At 34.0% G+C, this 22443-nt stretch overlaps 1 protein-coding gene across 8 annotated transcripts in view; it reads left to right on the top strand.

Moving 5' to 3' along the window:
* Positions 1-22443, top strand: part of ATP8A (ATPase phospholipid transporting 8A1) — a 133663-nt gene that overhangs the window by 47179 nt on the left and 64041 nt on the right. Inside the window, exon 1 of one of the 8 annotated variants that reach the window (XM_076116207.1) lies at positions 775-1087. The exons of 6 other annotated variants lie outside the window; for them this stretch is intronic. In XM_076116207.1, the coding sequence (XP_075972322.1) occupies positions 973-1087 (115 nt within the window). In that variant the 5' untranslated portion in view covers positions 775-972. Of the gene's footprint in view, positions 1-774; positions 1088-3982; positions 4158-22443 lie in introns of those variants that run through there. One more of the 8 variants, XM_076116213.1, reaches the window with a different exon arrangement.

Genomic DNA, 22443 nt, shown 5'->3' with positions numbered 1-22443 from the left:
TTTGCCACGGCCATTGTCAAGTTGAGAGCTTAGATTGAAAAACGAATGAATAAATAAGTGCATGACATAGGTAGTTGTATAAGTGTGGAACCTGCGTCACGTGTGTTCATATGGTTATTTAATACTAGCTGACCCGCGCAACTTCGCTTGCGTCACTTAAGATAATCATAATTTTCCCCGTTTTTGTAACATTTTTCACTGTTTCTCTGCTCCTATTGGTCGGACCAGTAGTTCCTGAGATTAGCGCGTTCAAACAAACAAACAAACAATCAAACAAACAAACAAACTCTTCAGCTTTATAATATTAGTATAGATGCGAAAGTCTGTGAGTATGTATGGATGCTAGTTACTCTTTCACGCAAATACTACTAAACCTATTATGATGAAATTTAGTATGCAGGTAGCTGAAGACGCAGAATAACACATAGGCTACTTTTGATCCCGGAATTTCTGAGGGATCAGGATTTATACGAGAAACCTCTAGTTTACTATAAACGTGAAGTTGATAGAACTATTTGTACTTTACAGTTGTAGTTTGCAGTTACAGAATGCTGTTTGTGCACTGAATCCATTTTTAGATAAGACTGCAAACGCGAGATCTCTTGCAGTATCAGTTAAAAATATTGTACAAGCACGTTTCGTCCAAACAAGAACAGTTACTTTTTATTGCTTCGTATAAGCCGTACAGTAATTTTTCAACCAAAATTCTTATATATTTTTCGGATAAACACTTAAATATTATTTATTTTCTAGAACATCATATCAACAGATTTTATTTCTACACATATTTATTTACAATTATTTACCAAATATACAATAAACTAAAAATATCAAAAAGTGAAACCCCGTAACGTGAAGGCTGGACATTGGTGCAAAGTGATTGTGTTCAAACTTCGGTATACACTGGTGGTTATACAAGTGCGTGTGTTTACGATGTCGGTGTTGAGCCAGTGATGTATTGTGTGCGTTACGATGGCGTGGCCTGGCGGGTCGGACGCCGTGGAACTGCCGGTTCATCACGAGAGTAACGATGTGGATAGACTTGCAGTGCCTAAAACTACAGTTGTTGATGGACAACAGAGAACAAGTAAGTTGTAGACATGTTATTTTATTTTTGGACAAAACATGTTCACTGATTTTTCGTAAGTTACCACAGCATCAGACGTACCATTGAGAAGTCGCGAGTTCGTATCTTTACATGATTTTTTACACAAACTTTCAAATTTAGTCGAAGGAGTATAGGGTCGTTACTTTTCCTAAACTTAAATATATATATTTTTTTGTAAACTACTAGCGGCTCGTCCCAGCTTCGCTTGATTGTAAAAGTTTTAAGAACTATATATTCAAAAAACGCATTGAGAGCCGTTGGGTAGCATAGTTTTAGAGATCGAGGTGTAGGTCTGTACATAGAGACAGACAGCGTAAGCGGCTTTGTTTTACGAAATTTGTTTACAAAAAATATTAATTTGATAAATTAATATTCTCTTTAATTCACCCAAAGTTATGACCCAGTTACCTAAAACAATGGAATTTAATGGGATTATTTATATCATTTTTATAGCTCATAAATAACTTTATATTACTTCGATAAAAAGACAAAAAACAAATAAGTACATAATCATCATGAATGAATGTATTTATCAATAACTACGCAAAAACTGATTAAATTGTGAAATTTACACACCTTTTTATTATCTCTGCTTCTATCTGTTGTATAAAATTATCAGATTTACAAATAAATGTTATCTTTGTGGCATCTTAAAACAATAACATATCTAGTTATTATTTCCTGTCCTTGATGATTAACATTAATTTGTAACTTGTAACTTCACTGTCATCATCATTATATTATATTATATTATATTCGTTATCTAAATATTAGGTCGAGGAAAAAGTCTTTTCGCATTATAGTATGAACTTGGAATAAAATCTCTTTGGCTTCAAGAATCACAAATGAGTACACGGTTCATTAGGTTTCTTTCAGTGAGCTCGTGAAGTACCCAAATATCGAGCTTTTTGTGTAAAGAAAAGATTTTATTACAAGTTCATATACATACTATAATGCGAAAAGACTTTTTCCCCGGCCTAATAAATAGACATACATGCCTGATATACCCGAAAGTGCAGGCAGAGGTGTATGAAAATACACCCGCGTATCGTCACAATGTAAGTCCCATGTAATAGGAGATGAGTCTAATATCATTTATTAATTATAGGGCACGTTACCAAACTCTGACTTCTATTTAGAATTATCTATCTGCTTCCTCCCCTCTTTTTTTTTACTTGTGTCTTTGTTCTGTTTCTCTCTTTTCTATGTATTTCCCAAAAATATTACAAAGTCATCAACACATCGACTTTACACGAGTTTTCATTTCATAGATAATTCGTTTGCGTAATTGTGTTTACAATCTGCCGCTAACGCTCACATGTAAACTCAAACATTAATTCCGCAATCTTTTTAGAAATCAATTCCTAGTGTAACACTTCTTTTCTTTTCCCCTATCATCCAATATGCGTGAGATTCGGAGTTATTGCGACGAGGTGACCACGTTAATCACTGCGCCAAACGTGCAGTTATTCGAGGAGCTACGTATTTTGTACAATAACGGGGAGGAATTTACTTAGTTAAATCATCTCGAGGTAAATGTGCATTGTTTGAATATTTCCTCACAATATTACACGATATTTTAGCATCGGCATTTTGTGATTTTGAAACTGCATCGTTGGCGCTTTAATGAAAGACTGCGTTTAACTGAAGAATGAAGATCGGATTCCTCAAAAGACTACTCCTATAGTTTAACAACTTAGTAGAGAGGATATATTATATGCAGGATTCGCGGCTAGTGGGGGAATACTAAATTCAGAATTTTTAACCTCAATGATCCGTAGACGTATGTAGCTGAATGTGCTCTTTTTGATACAGCTTCTTTATTTTTAAATGCATGCCAAGGCTCTACAAAGTTGTCGGGCTATAGCAGATTTGCAGAACGCATTTAGTGATTGGAGATTGGATTAAATTAAATAGAATCTTAGCGGTCGCTGATTACATAGAAGCTTCGCCAGATGGATTTCCGTTACCAGGAACTACTTAGCTACATTAATTCTAAAGGTCTATTCCTAAGTCCGGTCGACAATTCTAGGAAAATTTCACCAGCAAAACTTCCTTTCTGAGATATTATAATATAATTCTCTATAATTATAATCTCACCTGAACTCACGAACTAACTTGTTCAGTGTTAAACTTCTTCCTAACTATCTGAACATCCGAGAAATACATGACCGTAATCTTAGAGTAACTTCTATAGGCAAAATAGGCAGGAATATAAAGATAAGTGGTGCAGTGGTGACGGTCGCCACGCCACTGACATTACATCGGTAGTTCGGGTTCGATTCTCACACGAAACAATTATTGTGCGATCCACAAATAGTTGTTTTGAGTCTGCTTGTACTTTGTGTCCGTCTGTAATCCAGTCGTACATAATGGTCCGGATTCATGCCATGCAAGATAATAGATAATTTAATGTAAAAGCCCCTTCCTAACAATAAGTCAATTCGTATATACAAACTGTATGAGCAGTTTACAGGGCTTGATTTAACTATAGATACGTTTTTATACTCTCTCTCTCTATTCCATACTATAAATGGTGTAGTTGTGGGGTCAGCCTTCCTGATCTTTCTCTTCCACTTCACTCTGTCATAGACAGACTTTATACAAGTTACAAAGTTAAGAAGACACATTATTTGTTTATTGTTCTTTGCCAAAAGTCCTCCAACACAAATGATGCAATTAATCTTCTATTTTCCTAAAAAACTTGCCCTTCAATTCCCGTCTAGCCTCACCAACACACACACACAAGAAGATTACTAGTGACGTGTCAAACACGTATCGGATTACATCGCACATGATTTTGTAATTGGTATTTGTTATTCACCTTGCGGTCATATGGCTTCGTTCTTTCGTGAGACAGTCGGTCCTCGGCGGTGGAACACCATGCTTGTCCAGATACTCGTGTTCATGTACATAGCAACTTGCCTTCTGTTCTATGTGGCTCATGTTATTGACTATTATCTGTCAGTGCTGTGATGATGGGGGTTTTAATTTTTTTGAAGTAGGATGTGGAGGAGTGCGAAAGCTTTTTTCGTTTTTAAGAGGCTTGGTGAGTGATGTCTAATTATTTTGGTGTTATTTGTTAAATTAATGCAAGTTGTATGTCCGGAATTTTGTTAGAACGTTTTTTTTGGCATAGGGTGCTTCGAAGTCCTGAATATAATTTTTAGTCTTTTTAGATTTTTTGTTTAACTGTGTACTCAATGTCGTTACGAAAAATCAGGTAAATATTGTTGTCACGTATTTTGGTTTACTACTTGGAATATAATATTCGCTACGGGTGACAAAGACAATGAAATGACAAAGTTAAGGACGACAAAATAAATACGCAGTTAGGAATCGTTGCTCGCTTTCTTTAGTTTCTGCCTTAGACCGTAAATAAAGGATGTAATATTATTATTCTTTGTACGAAGGTTTACTTACTAGCTTTAAAATATATGAAAAATACAATTTAGTATACCAAGCCTTGTATAAGAGAAAGCAGATCAAACGATGTTGCGGTAACACGCCGTCTGGTTGCGTCTCGAGTGTGACCGCTAAGCGGAGTGTTTTCACTGAGTTTGTACCATTGCATTAGGGAACTGCGCAGATTTATGTAAGTTTTTACTTGAGTTAATAACTATATGAATCAATGAATTAAATGAAAACTCTGAACATAAAATCAACAAGAACAAAATAAAATATTTTTTTTTATGAACGTCCAATTGGCTATATGGTTGAAAAAAAGTTAAAATGTAAAAATAAAAGTAGATATGATTCAAAAGAAAGTAACTCTTGTTTAAAGTTTAGAGAATTTATCAAAAACTAAATTACAAACTCGTATAAATGTTTGATTATCTTTTCTTTCAATTTTCTTTAACATCAGCCGTTGCAACCCAAGCACAATGAAATAGGGAATTGGATATTCGTGTTACGGTATAAATCTGATCTATTATTATGTACAAAAAAAGCCAGATTGCTATCTACTATTAACTATCTACAACGCAGTAGCTACCTAAAAATTTGTTTAAAAAACTGATCTGTGCTTAAAGCATATTCCGCAACCATTCTTTTTTTTAAGTAATTTTAAATAACAAATTGCTACTTGTCACTACCGAACATATAAAATTCGCTACATCGGTCAAGTCACAACAAAAGCCTTCTGGCAAAATAACAAACTTTAAAACAAGTAAACCACACGCCAGAAAAGAAAGCTAAACAAGCAACTAGATTTATAGTGAGCAAACCTTTATAAACTAACTAGTTAAGTTGTGGTCGCAATTGCATTGTGGCGTCCATGCCGTCGGGGCTCGGGCGTAACTCTGATTGTTTGACCAACTTTCGTTGAGCGAGCTCTCGTTACACGAACTAACTTTTAACTATGTATAATTATAAGTATCTTTATACTTTTGTACCAATTAAAATTGATTTCCGTGAAGTGATTCAAAAATATTTTGATAAGTGTTATTTTATCTTTATAGTGGTTGTGAAATTTGTGAACAACATTTTCAAGGAACACTTACAAGTACTTTAAGTTCATTATTAATATTAAGGAGATACTGATAATACTGTGCTGTTAAAACTCCAGAGGAAAATCGTGAATTCAAAAAACATTATGACTATGAGAAAACCAATATCCAATCTTTTTTTTTTATATTCAAACCCTCACAAGGTTAAATAATATTGCCAGAAAAAGCTACCAAACTTTTATATATTTCGATTCCCGAAAAACTAAAGCTTTAAATACAGTTTGTAGTATCAGTTTGCACTTTATTCCATATTCGCATATCAAACGTACAATACAAACAGGCATAACGCATGATCATTATAACGTTTGCTTGGGAGTACTGAAATAACGTCGGCAATTCAAATGGAGCACACAGTCCGGTATCAATGCTCATATTTCAAAAGCCTATAAATGAGGTGCTATGTTAATATAGGTCTATACGGAACTATATAAAACGGAGTTGATCAGAGAGTTTAGCGATAGATAGTGGTCGGTTTCTATGTTATGTCTTTTAACTGTGCAGTTATAAAGAAACGGGAGTGTTTTTGTATTCCATACGATTTTTTGCAAACATTAATGAGATATTAATATAACTTTGAGAGTCAGGTATCGGACGGTTGAAGAATTCAAAATGCTATTATGCGACATTAAATTGATTCCTCCGAATAAATGCTATTTCTTATTATATTAGTTTCAGTTTCTTTAAACGAATTCTTTTTTTATAAGTATTATTATTATGTATGTCTGTTTAACATCTCGGGACTATAGAGTCCCGGACTTTTAGGAGGCGTGCGTGGGGCCGAAGCCAACACGTAGAAGCCCATTTAGACAGCTTTAATATGCAAAAAATATGTAAGGTGTCACAATCCGGTGATTATCCCTGTGAACACTATGAAATGGTCCCATGGACAATCGCCGGGCTGCGGGGAACTATGATATAACTACGGGAATAAACTACTAGGGCTATTGGATGGGGTGCTGATGGATTGAAAATATGGGAACTACGGGTGCTATGGCGCCTGCCGACGACAATGTTGAAAACACGTGAAAATGGCAGGCGGAGACTTGCCAACTCACAAACTGGGCCACCCTAAACAAGTCGCATCAATAGCAACAAGGGGGCAACAGGGACGTGAGCGGCTGAAGGACGGAGAGGCCTCGCTGGACGTTAAACTCAGATCACGCGCCTTTGCTAGGCTCAGGCATCACTGGCCCACTAGCCATCTTACGCTCAGCATCCGTCCTCCGAACAGAGTGGGAGCTCTGCTCTTGCGACTCCACTCTGGACGGCCAATGAAGGCAAGCCAGAGGCGGGGGACCGCTTCCTCGTCAGTTTTCACTCCGACCAGCCAACTAAGGCAAGCCGGAGATGAGGAAGGGTGACTTCCCCCTGGAGCACTCAGGTACCGCGGGGTCGCTACTCCCCGTCACCTCGCCTCAAGGTGCCCTGCGGGCGTATTATTATTATTATTATAAGCCCGTATCGTCCCACTGCTGGGCAAAGGCCTCCCCCAAAGATTTCCATTGTAGCCTATCTCCGGCGGTCTGATACCATTCTGGTGTGAAGGTGTCCAGCTCGTCTCTCCATCTTTTATGGGGTCTACCGCGTCGCCGTCTCCCAGTTGGCGGGGTCCACTTTGTCGCTTTTTATAAGTATGTAAGTATATATTTAGAGGTTGCGTGAAGACATTTGATTTTAGTTTTTGTATGTTGATGGCGACTATTGGCGTGTACTCAAGATATATTAACTGTTTCGATAAGTAATTCAAAAACATTATTGCTAAAACATATTATTCACGAATGCTTTATTAAATGATTAAGTTACATAAGATTGTTTACCCCGCAACAGAACAGAATAACGTGAAATCTAAAATACCAGCAAGTCCTTGGGGACGTCGGGAACAGAACCTGAGTACTTGTGCTTGTCAACTAACTTAACGAAGGTGAACTCACGATTAATAACGAAATGCGAGATCATTTACATCTATACTACGTTCTACCTGCGACTTCGCCTGCATAAAACAATTTCTTTAATACTCTTGATTTGTACTTTTTCAGATAAAAAATAAGCTATAATTAGAAAAATGTGAAATATTATGGGTGACAAAAATGTAGTATTATTTTTATTAGTAAAATATATTTCTTTCTTCTTAAATCGGTCGATTTCTTGGTTCGGTTTATGCGGTTATGCATGATAGTGAACAAAGAAAATAAAGTTTTTAAGAATCATAGCATGTAGCCTCATGTTGCAGCATAAAGTGATTTCATGTTGTAGCGTGTAGATATCTTTTTTAGTTTTATAGATGCCATTGAGAAGAAAATTAATGACTTTTAGGTAGGTTTAATATTTTGCAAAATTTCTCTACATTATCCCATCAGAAATTTGTAAAATTATAATCTACTTTAATGGGATAAGAAAATACTTTTTCAATTTAAATTTTGAGATTGAAAATACGTAATTAAGTTATGGTGAAGATTGATTGAATTACTCGTAGAACTTGACGTAGCTGTCTACGTCGTAGCTGCTACGAAATAATTAGTTGTTGATAAAAATTTTGTAAGTTAGACACTTGATTGATTCAGAACTTTTGTAGTGTGATGTTAGCATTGATAAGTTTTTTTCTAATTAAAGAATAGTACTAGAAGATATTCTAGTATAATATCAATTTCTCACATTCTGAAAAGCGATTCTCAGTGCAAATATTAAAAATAAAGACAAAAAAACTAATACGTCAATGGCTGTTATAGACAAACAAATTAGGTAAAAATTTCTATCCAAAATGTAGGATTAGCAGAAGTACAGGTCTAGACCTGTACTTCTGCTACTACTGTACTACTTCTAATTATAATTTCTTTACATGTACCTAAGCTAGCTTAGGTACATGTAAAGAAATTATAATTTATACGTAACTACAATACAACTATGGTTTTCAGCGTTTCTCTATTAATACAAATAAACCAAAACATACATAAAATGCTACAGTTTCAGTTATAGAACTTAAAACAGGCATAATAATATACCTCTACGTTTCAAAACCTCTGTTTATACAGCAACATCATTTCTGTACAAGATAACCAAAATACACAATACCCTAATAATATACCTTATGCAGTAATCACACGGAACGCTGAAATCATACTTTCTTAGCCGAGTAAGTGTACTCTGCTTATCCTATTAGCATAATCCTTTAGTCGCCTTAGCCGGAGCAAGTGTAAGCGGTCTATTCTCTCCGAAGGTCCCTCTGACGTCATGAGATTGCACTGATAGACTATAGTGCATTGAGGCATACTTATAATGTACTTTCGGGTAAATTATATACTTAAGTGTATATAACTATCTTGATTGTTTTGTATGAGTTAACTTACGCTATGCCAAAACCGTGCTTCCAAATTTATACCTGTATATTTATACTAAGAAAATTATTAACTATTACTTATTATGCTGCGTTCATTTAAAAACGGAGATCGTGAATTTTACATATTCTGTAAATAATTGATGCCATTTTTCTATCGCCTTACATTATTATTTCCATACATTATTCTCAGACTTCAGTCTCTAAATTTGATGACTCTAGGTGCGCCTAATGTTTATGTTTTTCTATTGTCATGGTACCCTTTTATAAGACTTGTTAACATGAACTCAAAAGTCTTTATGACGACACACATAAACATGGGCAAAGATTGAAAAAGCTTTCTTGTAAAAAAATGACCAGAGCATAAATATAAATATACAATAATATACAAATATAAAAAAATCTACCCATGTAACAGTGGTATCACCTTCCCAAACCCTTCCCTACACAAACCTTATTAAAATAAAACACAATCGATTATTCCGTTCGCCGGTATTTTTACCAGCGGCGCGTAGGATATTGAATTAATTTCAATATTCAATCAGTAAACTCAGGTTACTCTGTCAAAGGTTCCGCTTTGATCCACGATAACGCAATCACGTACTACCAGTTGCACTCAACGGACTGTAAGCTTGTGTCTGAGGTAAGTAATCTTTGATAGGGTCAGTTTATAGATGTATGTAATAGTTAAGCCTTCGGTAAATGTACTGAGCGTCTTTGTGATTCGAAAAACAATATGTAGGATAATTCCCGGTTGTTGCGAATTACTTACTATTGATTATTCTATTGGTAGTTTAGTAATAACGAATGGTATAGTCAAGAGATCAGTCTATAGGCGTTCGTGTAACTTTAGGTTTAAGCCTTCAGTAAATGTGCTAAGCGTCTCCGTGATAACGAAGACATGTGAAATAATTCCCGGTTGCTGTGACTTTTTTCTATTGATTGTTCTAGCAGCAGCTAATATGATGACGGATGATGATGTCACGACTTTGATTTCTATGTTAGACAACATTTGACAACGTTACAGTTACATGGAACAAAAATAACAAACAAATTATGAAACGCAGATTGTTCAATTCACTTATGTTTACACCTGGTTGAACGTTTATTTTTTTATTCACGTGTACGTACTACTAAGTAACGAGTCCATATTTCAAATCCTTGGTGTTAAAAATACTTTTTTTCAACCATAAATAAAATAGTCTACTACTAAAAGTATTTTTTTTTTATAAATGATAAACAAAACATCGTCTAATAAATAAGCTAAAGCCATTTAATAACGGTTTAAAGTTGTCAAAGGCACTGAACTGCGCGATAGTTATTACTTAATGCTCTAATAAGCTGGATGGTACCGGGAGCGCGGGATAAAAATGAGTAAAAAGATGAGTCTATCCCGATAATGCATACTGAGAATAATGTGGCTTAGTAAGTGACTTTTTTTATTTGCTCGCACTAGTTGCTTTAAAGAATAGATATTTACTACATATGATATGAATGACATGGTGGTTAATGAAACCTGTAGCGCTATTTCCTGTAATGCTAATAACTTAAGGAGAAAACATTTGAAAAAATCTTGAGAAAAGTGTGCTAGGTGTGGTGACAGGGCTGTCGGACATCGAGTTAAAAAAAAAATGTAATGGTAATGGTAGGTAAAGTGGTAAGTAAGGAAATTGCCATAAAGGATTTCTGGATTTTCAAACGCGAATAAGCATTTTACTTTAGAATGTTTCGGCGTTTTGGCGCAGGTTACACACGCTATGGTCGCAGGCTGACTGCCTGCTACGGCATTGTCACAGGAGACTTTAGACATTTAGATATCAAAAATTGCATTTGGGACCTCAAAATTTGTCATTCTAAAGTCAAATGCGTGTTTGCGTTCAATCCCGTATCCTATTATAAATTAAACATGCAACGCGAAAACTTAAAAGTTATCATTTTGGCTACATAGTGAGTATATTTTTTGAAACAGGTCTGAAATTTGTAATTAAATAATTAAACAAAACTGTCGTCATTAGTTTCTGTCTGCGCTCCTATTGATTCTATAAGCCTTTCCTTACTTATCTTTCTATAATTATTATTCCCTTTTTTTACGTCAACATTTCCCATCCATAAATATTGTCAACTTACCTTACCCTGTCTTTACAAAATCATTCACAAAATCACTATCCATAATCTCAAGATCATAATATTCTTTTTTACCACTACATAATATACATCTCGTAAAAGAATCCATCTTAAACTTGCATGTCATTAGTATGATATCTCAAAGGACATCAAAGAGGGAACCCTTTTAAGATCGTTCCCGAGTCTGAGGCACAATATTCTTGGAACCGAGTTACTTAGACGATATCTTTTGTGAAAGTACGTGCCTTTAACCGGGGTTAGTGGAGGAGATAATACGTGTAATTGAAAAAAGATAATATTATATCCCATGTACAGTATTGTCAATAAGATTGGTTTACTGGTTATGATTAGTTGATTATGATATAAGGTTTTTGAATAATTACCTGTAGGAAAAATATATATATCTTTAGAAAAAATCCCTCAGACGCAAATTTAAAAGTACGCTTGTCTATAATAATGGCTCTGCCGTTCGCTATAAATACCGCAAATAATAAAAGATACGAGATTCAAATGTCCTCCAAGTAGTACTGTAATTTGCAATAAATAATTTGTTATAAGAAACCAATTATTTTCTGACTTTTTTGCTTTATAAACCACTCCGGATTGTATGTATATCTTCGAGAACAAAAAAACAATTGATCTATTTTGACTGTTCAATATCGTAGAAATCCTTAAACACCACTACTTCCACAAACCTAAATAACATCTTAAAGTTGCTACAATTAAACTCATACAATAGTAATAAGGCCGTACACTTCACATAGAGGTCGCAGAGTCGTAGAGTCCCACATAAAACAAGATAACAGCCTCCGGCCCTGGACCAGCGGCTGTAAAGACCAAGTGCACTTAATTCTCCTTCGTTTTATACAAACGTTCCTACTTTTCGCTCTCTCGTTTGAGATAAAAGCTTTGTGCTACGTTTTAATAGATAAGTCATATCGGAATATGGTAAGAGAATTGGAGTAAAAATGATTTCTGTTTTCTATTTGTATGAATAATTATTTGTTGGTATCGTCAATTGAAGTGTCGTAACCGGGATTTGAACCTGGTGTATGCACTTTACATATGTATTTTCTGTAGTAAGATTCCTATGCCTGCCCTCTTTGCGTTATTTTGTTATAATATTTTCATTGCTAAAGCAGATTTTGATTGATATTAAGACCGTTAAACTAAATTAAATTCTCTCATATGCATGACGTCTCAACATTGTTCAAAGACAATCGCATACCACACTTCTCCTTAAATTGAAAAAAGCACTCTTTTATGAAATTTTCTTCGATGTTAAAACAAATATCGATTATATTATCTAATACATGTCTCTAGTCTCAAGTCTAAGCCTAGTAAATCTGATACCTTGTTTCTTATATTACTTAGCTAAATCCGCTTTTTAAACTAAGAGAATGTATGAAAAAGCCTAAAAATAAAAGCACTTTCTTTTTATCGCACGATTTGAAACCTACTAAGATAGGTAAAGAGATAGCGGTATTTCAGATACTCAGATAACACAGTTCTCATGGGAAATAACTTTATCTGAGCGATTTACTCTCCATGAGTGCTGCCTTATCTATAACATACTTGCCGATATGTTTACTTATATATTTAGGAGATGACATATTTATTTACGACTTTCGGACGTAAAAACAGTATTTTGTAATATTACTTTTCCCGCATAGAAAGTAGAGTTCTCAGTTCATCGGAAAAGTTTTAAGCTAATTTTTCTTTTTCTTTTATGTGTTTAAAAGATCAGTCCTATATCACTATTACTGGAGTTGAAGCTGCAAGAATCGAACCTTGGACCTCAAATTTATTAACTTTTAAACTCTCGTTCTTGTTTATTATGTAATAGGATACGGGAATTAACTCGAACACGTTTGTTTGTTTTGCGTCAATTCGTTAATTAACGTTATTTAACCCATTATTTTGAAAGTATTATTGCAACGTATTCCTTAAGAAATCATCTAACTTTATAGTCAACAGTCACTATTATAGTAAGTATATCCATGAAGCATTAAAAACTCACATAACCTTTTTAAGTATTACTACTACTCGAAAGCCGTCTATTTCATTTCTATTCGGAATACACAATACCGTCTTAACCTTATTCAGAGCCATATTTCTTTCAAACCATTACGATTCAAACGTTGGCTTAAAGAGTCCAATTTTGAAGCTTTTGTATGTTTACCTTGCATTTCCGTACCATGTGAAAAGTAAGCTAAGGAAATTGAAAAACAGGAAGTTTTAATTCCCTTACTCCTTTTATTCTGGTTTTAATCGCTTTTGAGGAAAATGTAAAGGTTCTTGAGTTCTAAATGTTTAATGAATAAAGTTGAATGAAAATCTTGGAGTATATTATTATATTATGTATATTTCTAAATACAGAGCAGTCGTTATAAATGTTAAGGCAAAATATTTTGCCAAGACACTCATAATATTCTATTTTATTAAAGTAATAGAAAGCCCTTTCCTACTAGAAAAAAAATCTATTTACAGGCTTATTTTCTTGGCTTGTTGTTAATATTCTTTTCATGGCAAAGATTTGTGATAATTATTTTAAGTCCCTCAAGAAATAAGATTAAATTTAGAATCATTAAGAACTAGCTTTTTCCCGCGACTTCGTCCGCATGGTTTAGGACTAGACTGAACTACGAATACTACGAACGACTAGACTAGGACAGAACTGCCATACAAACATTCATCCCCTCTTTTAACTCCTTCTCCCCCTTTCAGCACCGTAAGTGATTTAACTGCGAAAGCGTAACAGACAGACAGATAGAGTTACTTTCGCATTCAAATATGATATATGGAGAATATATAGGGATTAGAGGGTAGTAGGGATATTTCTTAATTGTAAAGGTGCCTGGTAAGCTCACCCCATATCATCATGCACGCATCCAAGCGTCTTGAAGCAAATAGTTCAATATTTTTAGTTTGCGAAAGACCCCGGGCTACTACCACCTACACTATTTTAAGAGTATCAATGTCCAATAAGTTAACCTTTAAAAAGAACAAATCTATCTTACGAAAATACCCCAGACATTTGTTCACAATCGTTTAATGTTTACGAAAATACCAACGTTTCCTTATAGACTGTCACAAGTACAGTCAGCTCCAAAAGTAGCTGATCATACTCAATCTTTTTTTACTGAAAAGTGCACATTATTCCATGGAAAAAACCATTTGCCATTGATTGAAATGTTTAATTCTAACTCATTCTAGATTTTGATCAGTTATTTATTAAAGTTACGTAACACAGAGGTTTTGAAAATATGAAGTTGTTCAGCTACTTTTGGAGCTGACTGTACAAGAGACGTGGGGGCGAGGAACTAAAAATATACCTACCGCTCTCTTCATTTCCGATGTTGGGAAATACTTCTAAATATCAATTAAACAAGTAACTGTCCTTTTTGAGGTTATTTTTAGGAAAGGTTCCATTTGCGATTAAAGTTAGACGAGAATAGAAGTGAAAATAGTGTTGGTTACTATTTTAAGGCTGTTTGTAATTAGTAGTTGTAAGTGGGAAGTAAGCTTTTGGGCAGTTGAAATTGCTTAGTTATTCCTATGTTTAGGAATATTTTATTGCTTGGTAAATACAAGTAAATCTCTGACTCGCTGAAAGAGTTTGTTCATTTATTTGTTTGTTTGGCGAAGACTGGGCGCAGATAATAACATTTTAATAAGTTTGATTATAGACTAGCCGATAAATTAGTAACATATTTTCAACCGTGAAAAATTGTTTGTTGGCTAACCCAATAGTAGTTCTCAAACTGGAGTCATCGAGGTAGCATTCCTGTCTTATTGTTTTATCATTTGATACATTGTCATAATAAACCAAAGTAATAAAAACCAGCAATCAACTTAAAGCACATTTAAAAAGAATAAGAGGAAAGTACTGAATGTCTAAAACGGGACAACAGACGAGTGCATAGCTCATCTAAAATGTATGGCTGAACGAAGCGAAGAAAACTTGTTAATTATTCAACACTAGTTTTTGTGTTTAAGCCATTTTAGATTAAAGTGGACTTCATTTTTGTTTGAGGAAATGGAAATTGTTTTAATCAAGACTATGAGCATTTTGAAGTTGTATTTTACATCAGATGACGTGTTTCCGTGGTGCAGTGGTTAAAGTATTCGCCGCGACACTATCAGTGGTCGGTAGTGGATTCAATTCATAAATAGTTGTTTCGGGTATGGTTATACTTTGTGTCCGTTATTTGTATGTTTGTAAAAGTCCCCGCGACACAAGAGCTTTTCAAAGTGAGGGATAGTCTTTATCAAAGCAACAAAAAAATAATAGGAAGAACGTCTCCATCTGCGTCCGCTAAAAAAGAAAAGCTTTCCGAGATTGTTATTCATGTATTTATAGAAACACAAAACAAAAAGAATACAAAACTGAATTCTGAATTGCTAGATAATATTGTTATTTTGACGTTCTTTGAAATGCAAAGTCACTTTTAATACTACTTCAGCTACTTATTGACAAAATATGAGCATACTATGTGCATCTTTAAGTTAGCTGAAGAGATAAACAACAGTATGGATCTACTTGCGTTTCTTTTTCAAATACCAATCGCTCGAATAAAATTGCCTTTTGCGCCATTTGGTAGGTTTCTCACGCGTCTATTTGATTCCGCTATGCATCAAACATCTGCAAAAGCGAGAAGCCAAAATGCGGACACATCTCTACCATAGTAACTAACTTTAAATAACTTTTACAAATATGACGCTCGGCTCTCCAAATTTGACAGTGTTTTGTTATTTTTCATTTTCTCTTTTTGCATTCTCTCTGTTTGAAGTTTATTATGTCAAACCCCACACGGTTCCATGCGTGCTAAGTAAATGCTGTAGAGATTTTTTGTTTCAAATTTTGTACTTATTTAAGCGATGATCATAGTCAAGTGTCTAATGTGAAACGTTGTATGACATACTCATCATGAATACGGAAATGTGTATGTTAGGCTGACTAGGCTTAACGTTAAGACAATTTTATTCTATTCCCAAATTTTTGACGGAAAATATTACGAAAGTTTATTGAATAAATATATAAAAATATATGAAATGTAATAGTCGAAGACCCGTCAACCAACATCAGCATTTTTTTAAACCATTAATGGAAAGGAGGGATAAAGAAGAACGATCAGTTTCTTTCAATACCTACATAAAAAGATAGGTACTTATTATATAAGTGAAGTATTCACATAGAATCGTCGCAGTTCACAAGCGGATTGTGTGTAATGAGATAAAGTGAGCGGCTCGTGGCCCTCTCGTCTTAACCTTGTGAAGCCTGACAATCGATCGCTCGAGCACGTGGACTGCGCACTTTTGGCGGTTTTCGGCGGACCAACACGCTTGCTGCGTTTTTTTAGGTTAGGTTTGCTTTAGAGCCGACAATGTGTAACTAAATAAACAGTGCAACACATTCAATTTGTGATGTATTAATTATTTACTTGTCGTTGTTTTGTGAAAAGAAAAATTTGTACGTCAAATGCAGAGTAACCTAGAAATAATATCTTCAACCTGTTACAAAATATAAGAATATTATATTACAATGCAACGGGTCTTAAACGGATTAAAAAGTTAAAGGTTTGGTATGCTAATTTATTTGTTTACCCGACGTTTCGATTGTATTGCATTGACCATGGTCACGGGTTGTCTGATAATACTGCAAAGCATAAACGTAAGAATAATATCCGTAATGCGTTTAACCGCAAAAGCATTCATTTCTGCGTATAGTAGTGGTCACAACTCTTGGAATTTTATAGGTTTTTGACAATACTAAATAAATGCGAAATTTAATCTTAAATTATATTGAATATGAGCCGAAAAATAATTTTATCAGAACTGCTCATGATTTAATTGGTAGCGCAGCGGCCGCCATTTTCCGAACGCATATTTTCGCGAATGAAAAATTGCATCATTGAAAATTCCGTTACGTGAAATATTTAATTAAAACTTCGTAATTAAAAGCACGTCAAAGTTCAACAAAACATTTATATAGCCTCATAGAAATCTCAATGAATACAGTAGACTTGCTATACCCGGAAATTTCACTAACGGTTTTGGTGTAGGGAAGTTTTTATCAAACAAAAGAATTTTCTATAGATCAATTTTAACATCTTACTTGACCTATAAATTTAATAATACGTAACTTTTACTTCCACGTTACAAATACGCCAAACAAGTGAACCATTTTTTACATAATTATGCACCATGATAGTTAAAGACAATTATAGGCTATTTTTTTTTAAACTTACGCCTTATTTTATAGTAAATAGGGCATGAAAATGTCTATGTAAGCGGTGTCGCACGGGTCAACTACTGCTCCACGACTACAGGAACCTTATAACTTAATTTGAAACTCTATTACCTGCATCATAACCACTAACCTAACCGCGTCAAAGACAGCTCAACTAACTTAAACGTTTATTCATTCATAAGTGCAACTAGTTTGAAGTACTTTCGTTTACTGGAACGATTTACACGACGCAAACAGATTCTCCAACCCACTGAGATATACCCAGTGGTCTACCAAAATTAGATTGCAATATCATTTATCAAAAATTCATGACCAATTTTATACCCATTTTGATAAAGTTTTAGCAGGAAACGTATTAAAAATTAACAATATGAAAGGTTTAATGGATGACTGAATTATTAATGATATATAAATATCATGAAAACGGTCGCGAGTCGCGGGAATATGTCATTTGTTGCCAGGTCGAAAAATTCATACAATTCTTTTTTTAGATAGCAACATTTTTGGATACAAAACAAAAGTTTTCTATATCAATCCTTGTATTTATTGCATCTATTATTTATAGAAAAGAAAATGAAAAAAGTAAATTATAGACGATTATTGACTACATGAGTGAAAACAACACGAAATTATACCACTAGGTCGTGTGTTCATTGAATTTGAATATTTTATTCAGAATGGGTTGGGTTTGAACCCGTCACGCTATTATTCAACAAGTTACACTCATTCTATTGTAGGGTTAAATAAATTATATTAAACATCATCCATCATGCTCGTATTTTCGTAGAGAACGCTCAAAATTATTGGTTTTGTTGAGTCATATTGTGGTACGTATGTTTGTAATCTTTAATTGTGTATTCATAATAGATATTGGGATAACCTTCGTAGTCTTCGTACATCCTTGGCTATTGGTTTACGTAAGATATAAATTAATAATTTCTTATTGAAACATAAAAGTAAGATTTGAACAATTGTTATTCTTTGGTCTCTGCCTAACTTACGGAAAGAGGGCGTGATTTTGTGTTTGTAATACTCGTAATGTTTTACCTGGATTGAAAAATAATTAATTACCTTGATTCATTTTATTACCTTATATTTCTTTGTCATACAGACCATACCTAATAATGCAGTAATGCAGCTCATAATAACGAGCAAGCTCAATCTTTAAAGAAACTAAAATCGTTTCTCGATTAAAATTTGTCCCTAAGATTTTTGGGCCTATTATCATAGTCTGAAGTAATAAGTAAAAGATTTATTCTAAGGATAAAAGGAAAGGACAATAAAAAAGCGTTACAATAAAGCGAATAAATAAATTAAACAACTAATTATAATCTGTCCAAAGTGCAATACTTGAAACCGCACACAATCAGTGAATGCTTTCCCGCCGTTACAATAGGTTCTTGTTCAAGTTAATTACATGTCCGACCAGTCGATATGCGACCGCACTGCTATTAATACTAAGTTTTAATTTCATCCTTCATTAGTTTGTTGGTTTATTTCCATTTAAAGTTAAATGTATTTTAAATAAGAACTCTCTCTTCTGTGACTTCTGAGTAAACGAAAATACATAATGCAGGCGAATTGAGAACCCACTCCTTTTTTTTTTGAAGTCGGTTAATATAATAGAACTTGAATGACACTTTAAAGTAAAACCACGTGAGAAACTTAATTATATGAATATTCTGCTATTGGCTATTGGTGAACTAGTCTAAAATTCGGCCAAATGCATATGTAGAGATCCGAATGTTCGACTAAAATGTACTGAGGCAAATATTTGGCCAAAGTGTATTCCAACACAAATGACTTGACGAAACATACCGATGCTCAAAGATACCAATATTTCATACTCAACACACATATTTTTAACATTAGTAATGTATTATCTATCTAGAAAAATCTGTTACTAAATAGAAAATTCAACCTATTAACAGGACGTTATTGAGTTCACGGAGTTCGATTGCTGGTCAATCCCAAGCAATAAATTAGCCAAAAATGAGGGCAAAGACCTGGGCTTCTTCAATACTAGCTAGCCTAGCCTCCTACAAAATTTCATTTAACAACACATATTTGGTAGCCTTCGGAATACTGACACTATCGACTATTGACAACGTAACTATGGACAAAATTTTGTATGAAAACCTGATCCAATTTTCATACAAAATTCCTCGATAGCTAGTCAGTTTTTGAGTTCATTCACGATCAGCTGTTTTCCTAGAGGTTAGTAACAATACAGGTATAATCACAATGTCAGACGATACTCGTAAAACCAATTAAGCCGTCGGTGTCAGCTCGGGGTCACACAGACTGATTTATTTAATTAGACCATTATTATTTATAACGGTTTTCATCGTCTTTATTTTTGCACTTTTGATATATGTAGTGGTTCATTTTGAACTGATATTTAAATTGATTTTAGTGTGAGGCTTAGCGAACTGATTACTTGCGATTAATTAAATTACTTTGTCTAAGTTTTGTTAAAGATTGGTACGCTTTGTATTTTAGTGTATTCTTAAAATCGGATCAAAGCAATCGAAAAATATTTGTGCCTAGTTTTTCTAAACACTTGTCAACCACTCTTCAGTATAATTAAAGAAGTAAGTACACACTTAAAATCGACAGCTACGGTTAATAGACGATAACTTTTGGACTAAGTTTTATATCGAAATTTTAGTTGTAGAAACTAGTTTCAATCTCGCTCTATTTGTGTACATTGCCATACTTGCAAACGGACGAATACTACACTATACAGGATTGCATTCGCTTTGATCACAAACGCAGAAGTTATTCGTAAATTAGAGTTCGGAATCACACCTGACAATATTGATAGGATTTTGACGACTGAAATTGTTATTTCGTTGAAATCTCTAGGTACCTATTATATACACAAATTTTAATTTAACCGGCAATCGGTTCTGCTTCAGATTCGTAGGTTACCTATTTATATACCTACCTAGCTTTTATATTTTCAATGCACTTTCTACCTTTTCGTTAAATTACAATTGTCGCTAGTGGAACTACTAATTCAAATTGTTGTCAGTCGTAAACGTTCTTTATTACACAATTAATAAATAAGCAACATGATTGAAGATAATCGTCATGAATTTCGACTAGGTTTTGTTACGTTTTAGATAGTTGAGTTTGTGTTCGTTGCAGGATCTAGGATATTTCTATCTATCTAACTATTTGTATCTTTGTGCATCTAAAAACGCGTTGGAATTTATGACTCCTGTGTTGTGTTATAATAAACCACCAACACTCAGAACGACGTCACAGGATTATAATGTCACAATGTCCAAACTTATGATTGAGACGGTTATCCTGCAAATGGTATTAAAATACTGAGAAACTGCTCCTCTAGATATAATAAAGTCATGTCTATGAATTGCTTTCTTCCTTTTTCTCTTCTTACAGTACGAATGTACGAAAGTAATTTATTTCAAGATAATAGCAACAAAACTAAACCGCGACTACTGGAGCGAAGCCCTTCTGAGAGCACATTGTTTGTTTGCAAACATAGGGCTGATAGATTCCAGATAGAGGCTTCTTTTATCTCAAAAAGTAGATAGTTATTCCTTGTATTATTCATTCCTCGTCCTAACATTTATTTATTGAATGTAAATAGAGATTTGTTGGTGGATATATTAGTATAAGTTAGTAGAAAAAGCACAAAAATGTGAAATGAGATTAACAATAAATTAATTAATTGTTAAAGGAATTGGAATTATTCAACTAGAGCTGAGTGATTTAATTAGATATGACTATAGGAAAAGGCATAATTTTATGTATTAATTTACGACTATGCGCCATCAACTTCTTTATATCCTACTGGCATCTGTAACGCAGCTTCGGCTAGCATAGACGTCAGGACAATGTATAAAAATGGTTACAATAAAATATTTTTGTTTTTTTTTATTTTGATATATTTCATGTTCCATTGAAGTTCGCGTACATTTTTGAGTTAATGACTTAATAAGTTTTATGTGAAACGAACAGCCCTTTTCTGTCATAGTACATTAGTAAATATAGTTATCTCGAGTTAAGACTTCGTATATGTCCTGATACAAACATGTATTTACATACGCCAACATATTCTGTTTGTCTGTCTCGAGGACATTCGCAGTAGAGCGCAGTTGCAGCTCTCCAGAAACAATAAAACAAAGTAGAAAGTTAGAAGTTGTATTCATTTCATATTTTGTTTCACAATTCACTGTTTTAATCAAAGCGGAATGTTTGTTCTGGAAGTCTTGTAGTTTGTACTTATTTTACCAACTTTGTACTTGTTTTACTTATATCAATCATTGAGTTATGAACTAAAATGCTTCCGTTGCTGCACCGCACGTTGGATATCTTTCAATGTTTGATACCGAACCTAGCCAACAGTAAGCCCACATTTATCGATATAGTACTTTATTATCTACTCTTATAATATTATCTCCATTTTAGTCGTTTCCATAAACAATAGGTACCACGATCCCCGATGGAACGTTCTTCAATGAACTTCTGAATCTTAATTAAGCTTAAGTAAATTATTCTAACCGAGGGATGCGTGGAAATCTAGATAGTAACGTATAGAGATATTTATCTTCATTAGAATGAGTGTTGAGACTAGACTAACGCTTTAATTAATGGCTGAGTGCTTTAGACTTCCACGAACTGAATACCAAAACTCAAAAGGATTTAACTAGAATTGTCAGAGAAGACTGTCGATTGTATTCGCGGTAAAACGGGATCAAAAGCGAAATGGTTCAAATAAGTATATTTTAGGGTTTGTTTTGGTAGCTAACATCGGTTGCAGCCTTAAAACTAACAGCTGTTTTAATTCGAATTGAACGAACCCGAAACTCCAGTATCCTATTTCTAACCTAAAAATACGCAGAAATTAAAATAGAACCGCAAAATTCGTAGGCTATAAGCTTGTGCTTTGACAGAAACTTTAGTAAAATTTCGAACGTATTAAATATTATGATTAACATATTGAAGATTTTATTATTTAAGTAAGCCTAGCTTTTAATTTAGCTCTTAAAGTCAAATAGATATCTAAGTTGTTGTCTACATTGTTTTATAAGACAACGAATAGCTAAACGCTTTTTCAATAATTAACAGTTGCAAAAAATGTTTC

Source organism: Anticarsia gemmatalis, chromosome 7, assembly GCF_050436995.1.
Source record: "Anticarsia gemmatalis isolate Benzon Research Colony breed Stoneville strain chromosome 7, ilAntGemm2 primary, whole genome shotgun sequence".
NCBI lineage: Eukaryota > Metazoa > Arthropoda > Insecta > Lepidoptera > Erebidae > Anticarsia > Anticarsia gemmatalis.
The sequence above is the reverse complement of the archived record's forward strand: the minus strand, read 5'-3'. Positions and strand labels throughout refer to the sequence as shown.